The 13,857-nt window shown below is 42.2% G+C and overlaps 1 protein-coding gene and 1 pseudogene across 12 annotated transcripts in view; one reads left to right on the top strand and one right to left on the bottom strand.

The window, feature by feature from the left end:
- STAU1 (staufen double-stranded RNA binding protein 1) overlaps positions 1 to 13,857 on the top strand; it is a 74,881-nt gene that overhangs the window by 40,658 nt on the left and 20,366 nt on the right. For 11 of the 12 annotated variants that reach the window (NM_001133137.1, XM_063720441.1, XM_063720440.1 and 8 more), the window contains 1 exon segment: positions 11,685 to 11,780. In NM_001133137.1, the coding sequence (NP_001126609.1) occupies positions 11,685 to 11,780 (96 nt within the window). 12 annotated transcript variants of the gene reach the window in all.
- Positions 12,376 to 13,133, bottom strand: LOC100438464 (actin-related protein 2/3 complex subunit 3-like; annotated as a pseudogene).

Genomic DNA, 13,857 nt, shown 5'->3' with positions numbered 1-13,857 from the left:
ACATATGGCCAGGTTCTCCACAGAAAGAGGGTGCCATTTTACAACCTGCTGACAGGCCATAAGCAGCCCGTCTGTCTACAGCCTGCCAGCATTGGAAATGATCATTTTAAACAAATTGTCGGTTTAGCTGTGGCAGATTTGTGTAGCATGTGATTGTGTGGTGGATCAGTGCATCTTCTCTAGAAGATATGCAGTAAAGCCAGTGCTTGCTGTCTACAGGGCAGGTATAGTCTGGGCCCTCCATGCCAGGCGCTGTGCTAGACCCTGAGTTGAAACAGTCAGCGCCATCCCTTTTCCTGTGAACTTAGTCAAATGGAGCTGCCAGACATTAACATTAATATCAGCAAAAAGTGCAGTTAGTGCAAGGATGGAAAAATGGCAAGGATTAGAAGAACGTAAAGTATCTCATTTAGGTTGGAATAATGGTGGTGAGTTCAGAGCAGTCTTTTCAGAGGAAGAGACATTTCGGCTGATACTAAAGATCAGCAAAGGGCAGGGACAGTGTATGCCCAGAGAGGGAGCAGCAGTTGCAAAGGCCCCAAGTTAAGAAAGTGCATGGGTTATTTGTTTATTTAATCTAAGGTTTGTGCTAATGAAGTATGAGTTTTACTCAGTGTCTGAGCTATTAGGAGCAGTATGGTCATAGCTGCAGTATCTGTAATAGAGAAAAACGGGGGCTAGCTTAAATGTCCGTTACTAGGGAAGTGGTTAAAAACATGGCTACGTTTATCCCCTGAGTACCAGAGTGAGGTATCTCGTATACACAGGCATGAAAAGGGATGAAGATGCAGAGCTGTTACTGTGCATACAGTGTGATCCTGTTGGTGTTTCAGTGTGTATGTATTTTTGTTTCTTGTTTCTTTCTTTCTTTCCTTTTTTTTTCTTTTTGGAGATAGGGTCTCATTCTGTTGCCCAGGCTGGAGTGCGGAGGCCCTCCATGCAAGCTCACTGCAGCCTTGACCTCTCTGGGCTTAGGTGATCCTCCCATCTCAGCCTCCTAAGTAGCTGGGACTATAGATTCATGCCACCACACCCTGTTAATTTTTGTATTTTTTGTAGAGATGGGGTTTCGCCATATTGCCCTGGCTGGTCTTAAACTCCTAGGCTTAAATGCTCTGCCCAGCTTGGCCTCCCAAAATACTGGGATTACAGGCATGAGCCACCGTAAACAGCCTGAAGTTTTTAAAATACTTTTTTATACTTTTGTAAAAATGAATAAATGCAGCTCTTTCTGGTTTTGAGTCTTTATCTTCACTTGGGATAGGTGCATACTTAATTAGGAGTAAAGTTAAAATTAGAGACCCATTTGTTTATTTATTTATTTTCTTGAGATGGGGTCTCACTCTGTCACTCAGGCTGGAGTGCAGTGGTGTGATTTTGGCTCACTGCAGCCTCCGTCTCCTGGACTCAAGCAGTCCTTCCACCTCAGCCTCCCAAGTAGCTAGGACCACAGGTGCATGCCACCACATCTGTCTAATTTTTGTATCTTTGGTAGAGAAGAGGTTTCACCATGTTTCCCAGGCTGGTGTCGAACTCCTGAGCTCAAGTGACCACCCACCTGCCTCGGCCTCCCAAAATGCTGGGATTACTGGCATGAGCCATAGCGCCTGGCCTGAAATTGGAGACTTTAACCCTTCTTATTTCCTCAGTGTTCATTGGACCTAGTTTTCTTTTTATTCTTTTTTTTTTCTAACAGAGATGGGTTTCACTATTGTTGCCCAGGCTGGAGTGCAGTGGCTGTACACAGACATGATCATAGTACCCTGTGGCCTTGAAGTCCTGGCTTCAAGTGATCCTTTTGCCTCTTGATTATCTGGTACTGCAGGCATGCTTGTGCCTGGCTCAGGTTTTCTTATCTTTTTTTTTTTTTTTTTTTTTTTAAGACGGAGTCTCGCTCTGTTGCCAGGCTGGAGTGCAGTGGTGCGATCTCGACTCACTGCAACCTCCGACTCCCTGATTCAAGCTATTCTCCTGCCATAGCCTCCCGAGTAGCTGGGATTACAGGCATGTGCCACCACACCCAGCTAATTTTGTATTTTTCGTAGAGATGGGGTTTCACCATGTTGGCCAGGATGGTCTCGATCTCCTGACCTTGTGATCCACCTGCCTTGGCCTCCCAAAGTGCTAGGATTACAGACCTGAGCCACCATGCTTGGCCTCTTTCTTTTTTTTGAGATGGAGTCTCGCTCTGTTGCCCAGGCTGGAGTGCAGTGGTGTAATCTCGGCTCACTGCAACCTCCACCTCCCAGCTTGAAGCTATTCTTCTGCCTCAGCCTCCCAAGTAGCTGGGACTACAGGTGTGCGCCACTACCCCCGGCTAATTTTTGTGTTTTTAGTGGAGACGGGGTTTCACCATGTTGGCCAGGCTGGTCTTGAACTCCTGACCTCGTGATCCACCCGCCTCAGCCTCCCAAAGTGCTGGGATTACAGGTGTGAGCCACCGCACTCAGCCAAGTTTTCATTTTTTAAGCTGCTTTTTCAAGCTCTTTAAGGAATGATATTGCATGAGTTGTATTCTTTTTTAGAGGTATTACAAAGAACTGAGAGAAAGTATACTTATTTTTTAAAATAGTGCAAAACTCATTCTGTCTTACAATTATCATAGGGGCCTTTTGGATCTTTTTAAAAGTCTTTACATGATGGGATCTTAGGGATCTTAATTTTCCTGTGTTTTGAACGTTTTGCTATTTGTTATTCCACATAATTATTTCAATACTATTCATCATCTACTCCCAAATATGCCAGATGAGATGAAAATCATAAGAAAATGGAAGAATGATAAAGCCTCTGGGGTGGATATACAATAGTGAAATAATTGTCATGATGACACCTTCTTTTATTGTTCCTATGGCCTTGCCTAGGCTATTGCATTGTCTCCCAAGAGGTTAAAAAAAGAAGACTAGAGACACCATCTTTTGAGTCTCCTTTTTGCTTTCATTGAACCCAGGTGAGAATCCAGAATTTTTCTATTTTTCATCTGTAATGTCAAGGAGAAGAGAATTGACAGAGGAAGACATTTCTGATGATTAACAAATCAGAAGATGAACACAAAAAGACAGATAGATGGCAGCACTCCAGACTGTAATGATGATGGTGAGATTGTCTAAGCAAAATCACAGACTGTGAGTCTTCAGATGCTAGCATAGACGAATTTACCCAAACTCAAGAATCAGCTAGTGATTATTTATCTGATGTATGGAAAGGAAATGTGGTATATTCTCATCTAGTCATTCAACAGAAAGGACTTCATCATGCAACATTTTTCGACAAGAACCTGCCCCATCTGTTTGCGTTTTAAAAAAAAAAGTACGTGTGACAACATTCTTTTATCTTTTATGTTTGGCTGCCAACATTTATTTCTTACCACTTATTGTCAACAAAATAACTGGACAAATGCACAAGGAGGTGTGTGTCCAAAGGTGTTTGGAAGAAAATAGATATAAAAATGACAAAAATCACTGGATTGATCCTTCTGTTGGTGTTTATAATCCAAAAATGAAAGCATTTTGCACTTAATGGAGCAAAGGAGTGGCTGCTTTCTCTTCAACAGAATTATGAGTCTGTTTCAAAAGTAGTGTGTTTGACAGTGCCAGTACATGAGGAATCTGAAGTCCTGATAAGTTAGAACCTGTTGGAGATGGACTTGGAATCTGACATCGCTACAGGTGGGCTGTGCCCCAGCTGCAGGTGCATCAGGTGATGAGCAGTTAGTTGCGTATAGAGGACCTTGCTTTTTTTCAGGTATATATGCCTTCCAAATTAGAAACATTGGGATAAGAAGCTGGGTTTGCTGTGTTTAAGTTCTTATTAAAATGTCTAATAAAATGGTTTTTGTCATCCTTTTATTTGGTAAATTATTTGTAAAATGACTTTAGATATAGAAAAATAAAAGAGTCTGTTGGAGCCAGATAATAAATGGTGATGGCTAATTTTCCTAGCATACTGTGAGGGTTAAGTGTGGTTCAGAGCATTTCTTTCTTTTCTGTTGTTTTGTTTTGTTTTGAAATAGGGTCTTCCTCTGTCGCCCTAGCTGGAGTGCAGTAGCACGATTGTGGCTCACTGCAGCCTTGACCTCTTGGCCTCAAGTGATCTTCCCATCTCAGCCTCCCTCGTAGCTGGGACTACAGGCTTGTGCCACCACACCTGGCTAGTTTTTGTGTTTTTTGTAGAGATGCGGGTTTTGCCATGTTGCCCAGGCTGGTTTTGAACTCCTGGGCTCAAGTGATTCACCCACCGTGGCCTCTCAAAGTGCAGAGATTATAGGGATGAGCTGTCACACCTGGCCTCTTTCTTAATGTTGCCTAGATTTTATTGCTGAACTATACACTATGGAATCAGTGTTAACAGTAATTCCTACGTTGTGAAGATAAGACTAAGTGCCCACTAAACTTTCCTCATTTTACTGGGAATGGTTTTTCTGGATTAGTTTTGAACCATTTGCTGCCTCCCTACTTGGAACATTTTGTCAGTCTGGATAATGGGAAATTTTTAATGAGCCAGGCGTGGTGGCTCACTCCTATAATTCTAGCACTTTGGGAGGCTGAGGTGGGAGGATCACTTGAGCCCAGGAGTTTGAGACCATCCTGGACAAGATGGAGAGACCTCATCTCTACCAAAAATATTTGGAAAAAAAAAATGGTGGTATGTACCTGTAGTCTCAGCTAATGAGGAGGCTGAGGCAGGAGAATTGCTTGAGCCTGGGAGATCAAGGCTGCAGTGAGCTCTGATTATGCCATTGCACTGCAGCTGGGAGGGCAGAGCTGAGGCCCTGTCTCAAAAAAAAAAAAATTGTGTAAAAGCAATATAATTTCATTTTCAAATATGTTTTTTTGCATTTTTATTTTACTGGCTGCTTTGTTCCTAATGATACTCCTCTGGAAGCAATGGCTTAGAGCAGTGAATCGCAACTCCAGTCACCTGGGGACTTATTTAAAAAAATAAACAAATACTATAAATAAAACTGCTACCCAGGCCATGCCCTCAAAAATTTGAGTTCAGTTGTCTGGAGTGGACTCCAGAATCTGAACTTGTGACGCTCCCAAGTGATTGTAGTGCTGCTCTGGTTGAGAACCACTGGCTTAGGGTGTAGAAAGGAGCAGTAGACCCATTGTTTTCTATCAGTCTTATGTGGAACCTTGATACATGTATATAAAATAGAAAAGGAGCATTTCATTAGTATAAATTGTTATTAAAAAAATTTTTTTTTTGGCTGGGCACGGTGGCTCATGCCTGTAATTCCAGCACTTTGGGAGGCCGAGGTGGGTGCGTCACCTGAGGTCAGGAGTTTGAGACCAGCCTGGCCAACATGATGAAACCCTATCTCTACTAAAAATACAAAAAATTAGCCAGGCATGGTGGCTTGTGCCTGTAGTCCCAGCTGCTTGGGAGGCTGAGGCAGGAGAATCACTGGAACCCAGGAGGTGGAGGTTGCAGTGAGCTGAGATTGCACCACTGCACTCCAGTCTGGGCAACAGAGCGAGACTTCATCTCAAAAACAAAATAAAAAATAAATATTTGTTGTTGTTGTTGTTGAGATGAGGTCTTATTATGTTGCCCAGGCTGGTCTCAAATTCCAGGGCTCAAGTGACCCTCCCGCCTTGGCCTCCCAAAGTGCTGGGATTACAGTTATTAGTATAAACTTATAAGTTTGGATTTATAATAATGATAAAGGCAATTTCTGAGAATGAGATATATGTTTTCAAAACACAAAATTATATTCATTTAAAAACACGGCTGGGAAAGATACAGTCCCACTTTAGGATAGTGATTAACTGCCCTGGGAATGATAGTGAGATGGACTTCATTGCCTCTTTTTTTGAGACAGAGTCTCACCTGGCTACGTTCTGTATTTTTAGTAGAGACGGGGTTTCATCATGTTGGCCAGGCTGGTCTCGAACTCCTGACTTCAAGTGATCCGCCTGCCTTGGCCTTCCAGAGTGCTGGGATTACAGGCATGAGCCACCTCACCCGGCCCGTTGCCTTGTTTTTTAAGAGGTGGAGTCTTGCTCTGCCACCCAGGCTGGAGTGCAGTGGCACAATCATAGCTCACTGCAGCCTTAAACTCCTGGGCAATCAATCAAGTAATCTTTTTGTCTCAGCCACCCCAGTAGCTGGGACTATAGGCACACTCCACTGCACCTGGGTAATTTTAAAATTTTTTTGTAGAGATTAAGGTCTCACTTTGTTGCCTAGGCTGATCTTGAACTCCTGGCTTCAAACAAACCATCCATCTCAGCCTCCAGAAGTGTTTGGACTACAGGCGTGAGCCACTGTGTATGGCTCATTGTTTTTCTTAAAACAGAAAAAAACAGTCCGATGTCAGTAGTACTTAATTGTTGACGTTGGATAAATCCAGGAAATTGCCTGTTATGTTATTATCTGTACTTTTCTGTATGTTTGAAATAGGTTGTAAATAAAAATAAAAGTTAAACCTAATTGGGCTGATAGAATGAATAAAACATTGAAAATTGGGGCATGTACGTGGCATTCAAAGTCTTATGACAGTCTGAGCACCTAGTTTATTTCCAAATTGTGTTCTGGCTGCACATAAAGAGAGCATTCTCATTGGCACAGTTCTTAGCATGTGGACCTTTTTTTTTTTTTTAAACAGATCATCTATTAAAAAAAAAAACTCTGGATGCTCTTCAGGGAAACAGCTGTCAAGCTTTATTCTGTTGTGCACAAAAATGAGTTAATCTGGGGTTAGCACAAGTTACTGTGTTGATGATTTCTAGTATCTTAATATTTGGTGTGAAACATTTTTGTTGCTGCTTTTTAAAAAATTCAGGCAAAATATACATCTAAAATTATTAAACATTTTTAAGTGCACCAGTGGCATTAAAATACATTCTTGGTTTTGCACAACTATCACTACTACTCATTTTCAGAACCTTTCCATCATTCCAAATAGAAATTCTGGACTCATTCAAGAGTTATTCCTCACTCCCTTGCTCGCAGCCCCTGGTAACCTCTACTTTACTTTCTGTTTCTATGCATTTGCCTAGTCTAGGCACTTCATAAAAATGGATTCTTTTTTTATGTCTGGCTTATGTTACTGTAATGTTTTCAAGGTTCATCTCTGTTATAGCATGTTTCAGAATTTCATTTCTTTTTTAAGGGTGAATGTTTTATGGTATGAATAGTAAATATTTGTTTTTCCAGTCATCTGTTGATGGACATTTGGGTTGTTTTTACCTTCTGGCTATTGTGAATGCTGCTATGAACCCTGGTGTATAAAAATGTGTTCAAGTTGCTACTTTCAGGTCTTTTGGGTGTGTATCTAGAAGTGGAATTCCTGGATCATATAATAATTATATGTTTAATTTTTTGAGGAACTACCAAGCTGTTTTCCATAGCAACTGTACCATTTTACATTTTCTATTAAATTAATTAACTTACTTTTTTTTTTTTTGAGACGGAGTCTCACTGGACTGGAATGCAGTGGTGTGATCTCGGCTCACTGCAACCTCCGCCTCCTGGGTTCAAGCGATTCTCCTGCCTCAACCTACCGTAGCTGGGGCTACAGGTGCACGTCACCACGCTCAGCTAATTTTTGTACTTTTAGTAGAGATGGGGTTTCACCATGTTGGCCAGGCTGGTCTCGAACTCCTGACCTCAGTTGATCCGCCCACCTTGGCCTCCCAAAGTGCTGGGATTACAGGTGTGAGCCACTCCACGCCCTGCCCATTTTCTATTTTATTTTTAATAAAATCCAAATCTGGTACAACCATTTTACATTTTCATAAGTGACTGGAAGCTTCTCATTTCTCCATATCCAAAAACTTGTTATTTCCATTTCTTTTGATAGCAGCCATCCTTATGGGTGTGAGTGGTATCTTACTGTGTTTTTTTTTGTTTTGTTTTTGGAAATAGAGTTTCGCTCTTGTTGCCCAAGCTGGAGTGCAATGGCATAATCTCAGCTCACTGCAATCTCTGCCTTCTGGGTTCAAGTGATTCTCCTGCCTTAGCCTTCCAAATAGCTGGGATTACAGGCGTCTGCTACCACACCCGGCTAGTTTTTTATTTTTAGTAGAGATGGTGTTTCACCATGTTGGCCAGGCTGGTCTCGAACCTCTGTCCTCAGGTGATCCACCTGCTTCGGCCTCCCAAAGTGCTGGGATTACGGGCATGAGACACTGTGCCCAGCTGGCTATTTGTATTTCTTTAGAGAAATGCCTGTGTAAGTTCTTTGCCCATTTTCTAGTTGGGTTGTTTTATTGTTGAGTTGTAGTTCTTTATATATGCTGGATATTAATCCCTTATGAGATAAATGATTTGCAAATCCCATTCTGTGGGTTTTCTTCAGTCTCTTGATAGTGTCCTTTGATGCGTGAATGTTTTAAATTTTGATGAAGTCTAATATTAATCTGTTTCTTTTGTTGTCTGCGGTTTTCATGTCATATGTAAGAAATCATCACCAAATAGTGTTATGACACTTTTCCCTATGTCTTCATCTAGGAGCTTTACTGTTTTAGCTCTTATGTTTAAGTATTTGATCCATTTTGAGTTTTTAGTGGTGTGGGGTAAGGGTCCTGCCTTATTATTTTGCATGTGGATATCTAGTTTTGCTAGCACCATTTGTTGACCAATCTTACAGTATTTTTTTTTAAGTTTAATATCTATTTAACTATTAGATTGGTAATTACTTTTGCACCAACCTGTAAATTTCAAGCCAAACCTCTGTAGAACCCCAGCCTTTAAGGCACCTTGCTTGCAAATTGCCAGTTTTAAGGATTCACTCATAAAAAAGTAGACTCTTTTTCTCCTTAGGATTTAAACAAAAATACAAGTGTGGGCTGGGTATGGTGGCTCACACCTATAAATCGCAACATTTTGGGAGGTTGAGGTGGGAGGATTGCTTGAGCCCAGTTCAAGACCAGCCTGGACAACATAGCGAGACCCCATCTCTACAAAACATTAAAAAAAAAAAATAGCTGGGAGTGGTGCCTATGCCAGTAGTCCCAGCTACTCAGGAGGGTGAGATGGGAATATTGCTTGAGGTCAGGAGTTTGAAGCTGCAGTGAGCTATGTTTGTACCACTGTCCTTCAGCCTGGGCAACAGAGTGAGACACTGTCTCAAAAAAAAAAAAAGTATGTGTAGGTTAACAAACCACCACAAGTGCTATGAAAATAGTTTTGACTAAGGTGAGATACATTGAAACCAGATTGGAAAGAAAAGATTATGGAAGGATAGAAGGAATTACAAAAAGCATCTGGAATAAATTTATTTGTCCAGGATTATACCCTTGGTTATATATATATATATTTTTAACCTGGAGTTTGTTTTATTTTAATTATAGCTTTTTTTGGTGGGTGTGACACGGTCTTACACTGTCACTGAGGCTAGAATGCAGTGGCGTAATCATAGCTCACCTCAGCCTCAACACCCTAGGCTCAGGTGATCCTCCCGCCTCAGCCTCCCGAGTAGCTGGGACCACAGATGTGCGACACCACACCTGCTAATATTTGTATTTTTTTATAAAGATGGGGTTTTGCCATGTTGCCCAGGCTGGTCTCGAACTGGGCATAAGCAATCCGCCCACTTTGTCCTTAAAAAGTTTTGGGATCACAGGCGCTAGCCACTGTGCCCAGCCAATTACAGCTTTTAATATTCAGTGGCCAGACGCGGTGGCTCGTGTCTGTAATCCCAGCACTTCAGGAGGCCAAGATGGGCGGATCACCTGAAGTCAGGAGTTCGAGAATAGCCTGGCCAAGATGGTGAAACCCCATCTCTGCTAAAAATACAAAAAAAAAAAAAAAAAAAATAGCTGGGTGTGGTGGTGGGTGCCTGTAATCCCACCTACTTGGGAGGCTGAGGCAGGAGAATCGCTTGAACCCAGGAGGCAGAGGTTGCAGTGATCCAAGGTCACGCCATTGCACTCCAGCCTGGGCAACACAAGAGCAAAACTCCATCTCAAAAAAAAAAAAAAAAAGTTGAGTGTAGGTGGAATATACCTGATAAACATAAGGAAATGCACACCAGATAAAATCTTGGATGGTCCTATACCTTGCCTATTTAGCAGTTTCAGCCATGGTTTCCTGTTCAGATAGTTCTAATCTCAGAAGCAGGACTTTATAAATTGACAAAATAAGCAATAATGTGAACAAAAACAGCTCTTTTGACATGTTTTGGGGGACTTTGCTAGATAAGCTTTGAGCTTATCTAGTTCCTCTTCTTATCACTACAGCACAGTATAAAATCCATGTTATCAGCACACAGAAGTAAGATCCTTGCTCCTCTTTAATTTCATCCCTGATTGGAAGACTCTTAAGTGAACCTTGTTCCAAAGATGGAATCTCTGCCTTTGTTGAGGAGACTTTATTAGTTTGCGCCTTGTATTTTTTTGCCAACAGCAGTTGAGTATGAGATACATGGCAGTTTTGTAATGTGTTTCATCGCATCCTTATTTATTTCTTTATTTTTAATTATAGTGATAGAGACTCTTTGTTGCCCATGCTGGAGTTCAGTGGTTGTTTACAGGCATGATCACAGCTTGCTGTAGCCTTGAACTATTGGGCTCAACTGATCCTCAACTGTCACTTTGCTGAGTACTGGGGCAATAGTCGTGTGCTGCCATGCCTGGCTACATTCTCTTAAAAGTGGTTTCCCGCCAGGCACGGTGGCTCACACCTTAATCCCAGCACTTTGGGAGCCGAGGTGGGTGGATCATGAGGTCGGGAGTTCGAGACCAGCCTGACCAACATGGTGAAACCCGTATCTACTAAAAATACAAAAATTAGCTGGGTGTGGTGGCGCATGCCTGCAATCCCAGCTACTCAGGAGGCTGAGGCAGGAGAATCGCTTGAACCCAGGAGGCGGAGGTAGCAGTGAGCCAAAATCGCGCCACTGCACTCCAGCCTGGGCAACAGAGTGACACTCCGTCTCAAAAAAAAAAAAAAAAAAAAAGTGGTTTCCAGGGAATTTATGTTCAAATAAGCCTGCATACTCTTGTGGACAGACTTAACCTGAATTTGCCACGTCCCACATATATCTGTCTATTTTGACTTTTCCAAAATGTGGCTTCCCACTACTTGAGAAGGACTTTTGGAAGTCACTGTTCCGAGCAGCAGTGACATCTTGCTGAACCACAGTCAGGCTGACTCATATCCAAAGGTCTGTTATGTGCGGATTGTTTTTGGTGAACTTACGAGGTACAATTGGACTCAAACTTGACAGGACATGTATCTTTTTAACCTCTTAAATTCAGTGACCCTTGGTATGTGTGTGGCCTTGCTTAAATTCATAAAGCCAAGGCTCAGTGCTTTTAAGGTTTACCATTGCAGCTAGGATGTTGATGGGTGTTTTTTTGGGGGGGACAGGGTCTCGCTCTGTTACCCAGGCTGGAGTGCAGTGGCGCGCGATCATGGCTTACTGCAGCCTCGACCTCCTGGGCTCAAGCAATGCTCCTGCCTCAGCCTTCCAAGTAGTTGGAACTACAGGCATGTACCACCACCACATCCACCTAAGTTTTGTTTTTTTGTTTTTGTTTTTGTTTTTGTTTTAGAGACAAGGTTTCTCAGGCTGGTCTCAAACTGCCATGTTGCTCAGGCTGGTCTCAAACTCCTGGGCTCAAGCTATCCTCCTGCCTTAGCCTTCCAAAGTGCTGGGATTACAAGCATGAACCACCTCACCCGGCCATTGACGATTTTAATAAGAGCTAACTGCTAAACAATTATTCTTACAGAATGGAAGAGAATCCGAAGAAGAAAATCTCAATAAATCTGAAATAAGTCAAGTGTTTGAGATTGCACTTAAACGGAACTTGCCTGTGAATTTTGAGGTAAGCTAATTTTACATGTAGGACTTTGTATTATAAAATCCTGTTAGCATTCATCATAAGAGTGATTTTTTTCCCTAAATATCATTGGAATAATCTTCACATAATGTGAACCTCCAAATTTAAGATTCATACTTTAGTGAAGCAGTGTTTATTCTCTTCTGGGAGTCCCTAACTAAGGGGCATTCATGGATGTGTAGAGAGTTCATGATGGCTTCAGTTGGTGTGTGGACCTCCTGAAGCGGTCTGAAGTTGGTTGTGTTAGTGTTCATATGTGTTTTCTTCTGGATAGGGAAGGGTGGAGGGGCTAGTTCATCGCTTACATCAGTCTCAGAAGCATTTGTGGTCCCTAAAGGTCTCTTCAGAGTAATTTTGAAAAGGACTCAGTTTTTGTCATTGTCTAGCGTCTGCCCTCAATTCCTGTTTAATAACTTCATTTGTTGTTGAGACCTTGTATTCTAAAAACAATAATCAATGAATTGTCTGCTCAAAGTGGGAAATAAGGTATATTTTAATATATATTGCCTTAAAAGACAATATAGGCCATCCAAATGGACGAGGGAGGTAAGGGAGAATTTTTTTTTATTACTTATTAAGCAGCAGCTTAATGCTGCAGAAAATTTCAAATCACCCTTGATAACCCACTTTCTTTTCTCCCACCCAAATTCTTGATCAAGAGTTTTTCAAGTAAAGACATGCTCTTCTCTCTTCTGTATAAAACTTTACGAATAAAGGCAAAAGATTGTGTACATCTTGCTGGAAAATGCTGCCCAGGGCTCTGGAGACAGTGGCTGCCCAGGCTCCCTTCACTGTCCAGGTCTTGAAAGACTCTTGTTCATGAACTGTCTCTTCACAAAGCAAGTCCACCACGTGCTGGGTTTATCATTCTGAGAGTCGAAAACTTCCTCACAAAGTCTCAGTCCAGTCTCTTGCCTTAGCTGTTGTAAATAGGCTCTCATCACTTCATCTTCTGATTTGTTTGCAGGTTTGGTATAAATTGCGTTAAGTGGAAAACCAGGCTCTCCAGGAATGGGAAAACTAGTGATTCCCAGTGTATACATTTCTTTCTCACCTTGGCTTTTGGAATTGCACTTTTGGAGTTCTTTCAGACATTCAGAAATGTAGAGAGTTATATATATCAAGGTCCTATCAGCTTCATTCTTAATTTCATAGTTTTTGAAGAAGACATTGGCCTTGAAGTAATAGATGGCTTCATCCACAGTATCTGTATCTTTTGTCTCTCTGGGGGCAGGTCCTTTGAATTGACTTCTGATAGGTAACAGTGATGTTTCCGATGAGTCTGGTGTCAGGATCTATGAGAGAAGAGTGATAAGCCGGCATCTTGGCGGCGCTCAGGTTTCAACTCAGAGCTTTTTTTTTTTTTTTTTTTTCCTGAGATGAGTTCCACTCTTGTTGCCCAGGCTAGAGTGCAATGGCGTGTTCTTGGCTCACCGCAACCTCCACCTCCCAGGTTCAAGCGATTCTCCTGCCTCAGCCTCCTGAGTAGCTGGGATTACAGGCATGCACCACCATGCCGAGCTAATTTTGTATTTTTAGTAGAAACGGGGTTTCTCCATATTGGTCAGGCTGGTCTCGAACTCCAAAGCTCAGGTGATCCGCCCATCTCGGCCTCCCAAGTGCTGGGATTACAGGCGTGAGCCACCATGCCCGGCCCAGTAAGGGAGAATTTTTAATGTTTACCTTAGAAATAAGGTCTGACCCACAGCAGATTCTTTGCAGATTCTTTTGATTTATGTGCTTGATTATGGCTTAGTTCTTAAAAAGCCTATCTGAAGCTTATATTCCTGTAAAATATCTTTGAAGTATTCTTTACAGTTACAGGTGATGTATACCTTCTCCTCCTATGTGCTAGCACCCTAAACTTACCCAGCTTCAGTGCTCCATCCTTCGGCTGAGTGATGATGATTTCTCACCTCACCCTGCTGATGCCTCTCTGACTGCCATGGGCCAGAGGTGGGATGGTAGTTGCCAGGGCTCCCTACTGTGGCCCACCTGGGTATGAGGGCTTGTTTGTTCCTCTCCATTCCTCTGACACTCATTCCTGCCTCTCCACCCTCAG

Source organism: Pongo abelii, chromosome 21 (genome assembly GCF_028885655.2).
Source record: "Pongo abelii isolate AG06213 chromosome 21, NHGRI_mPonAbe1-v2.0_pri, whole genome shotgun sequence".
NCBI lineage: Eukaryota > Metazoa > Chordata > Mammalia > Primates > Hominidae > Pongo > Pongo abelii.
Note: the sequence above shows the minus strand (reverse complement) of the source record. Positions and strands in the feature narration are given on the sequence as shown.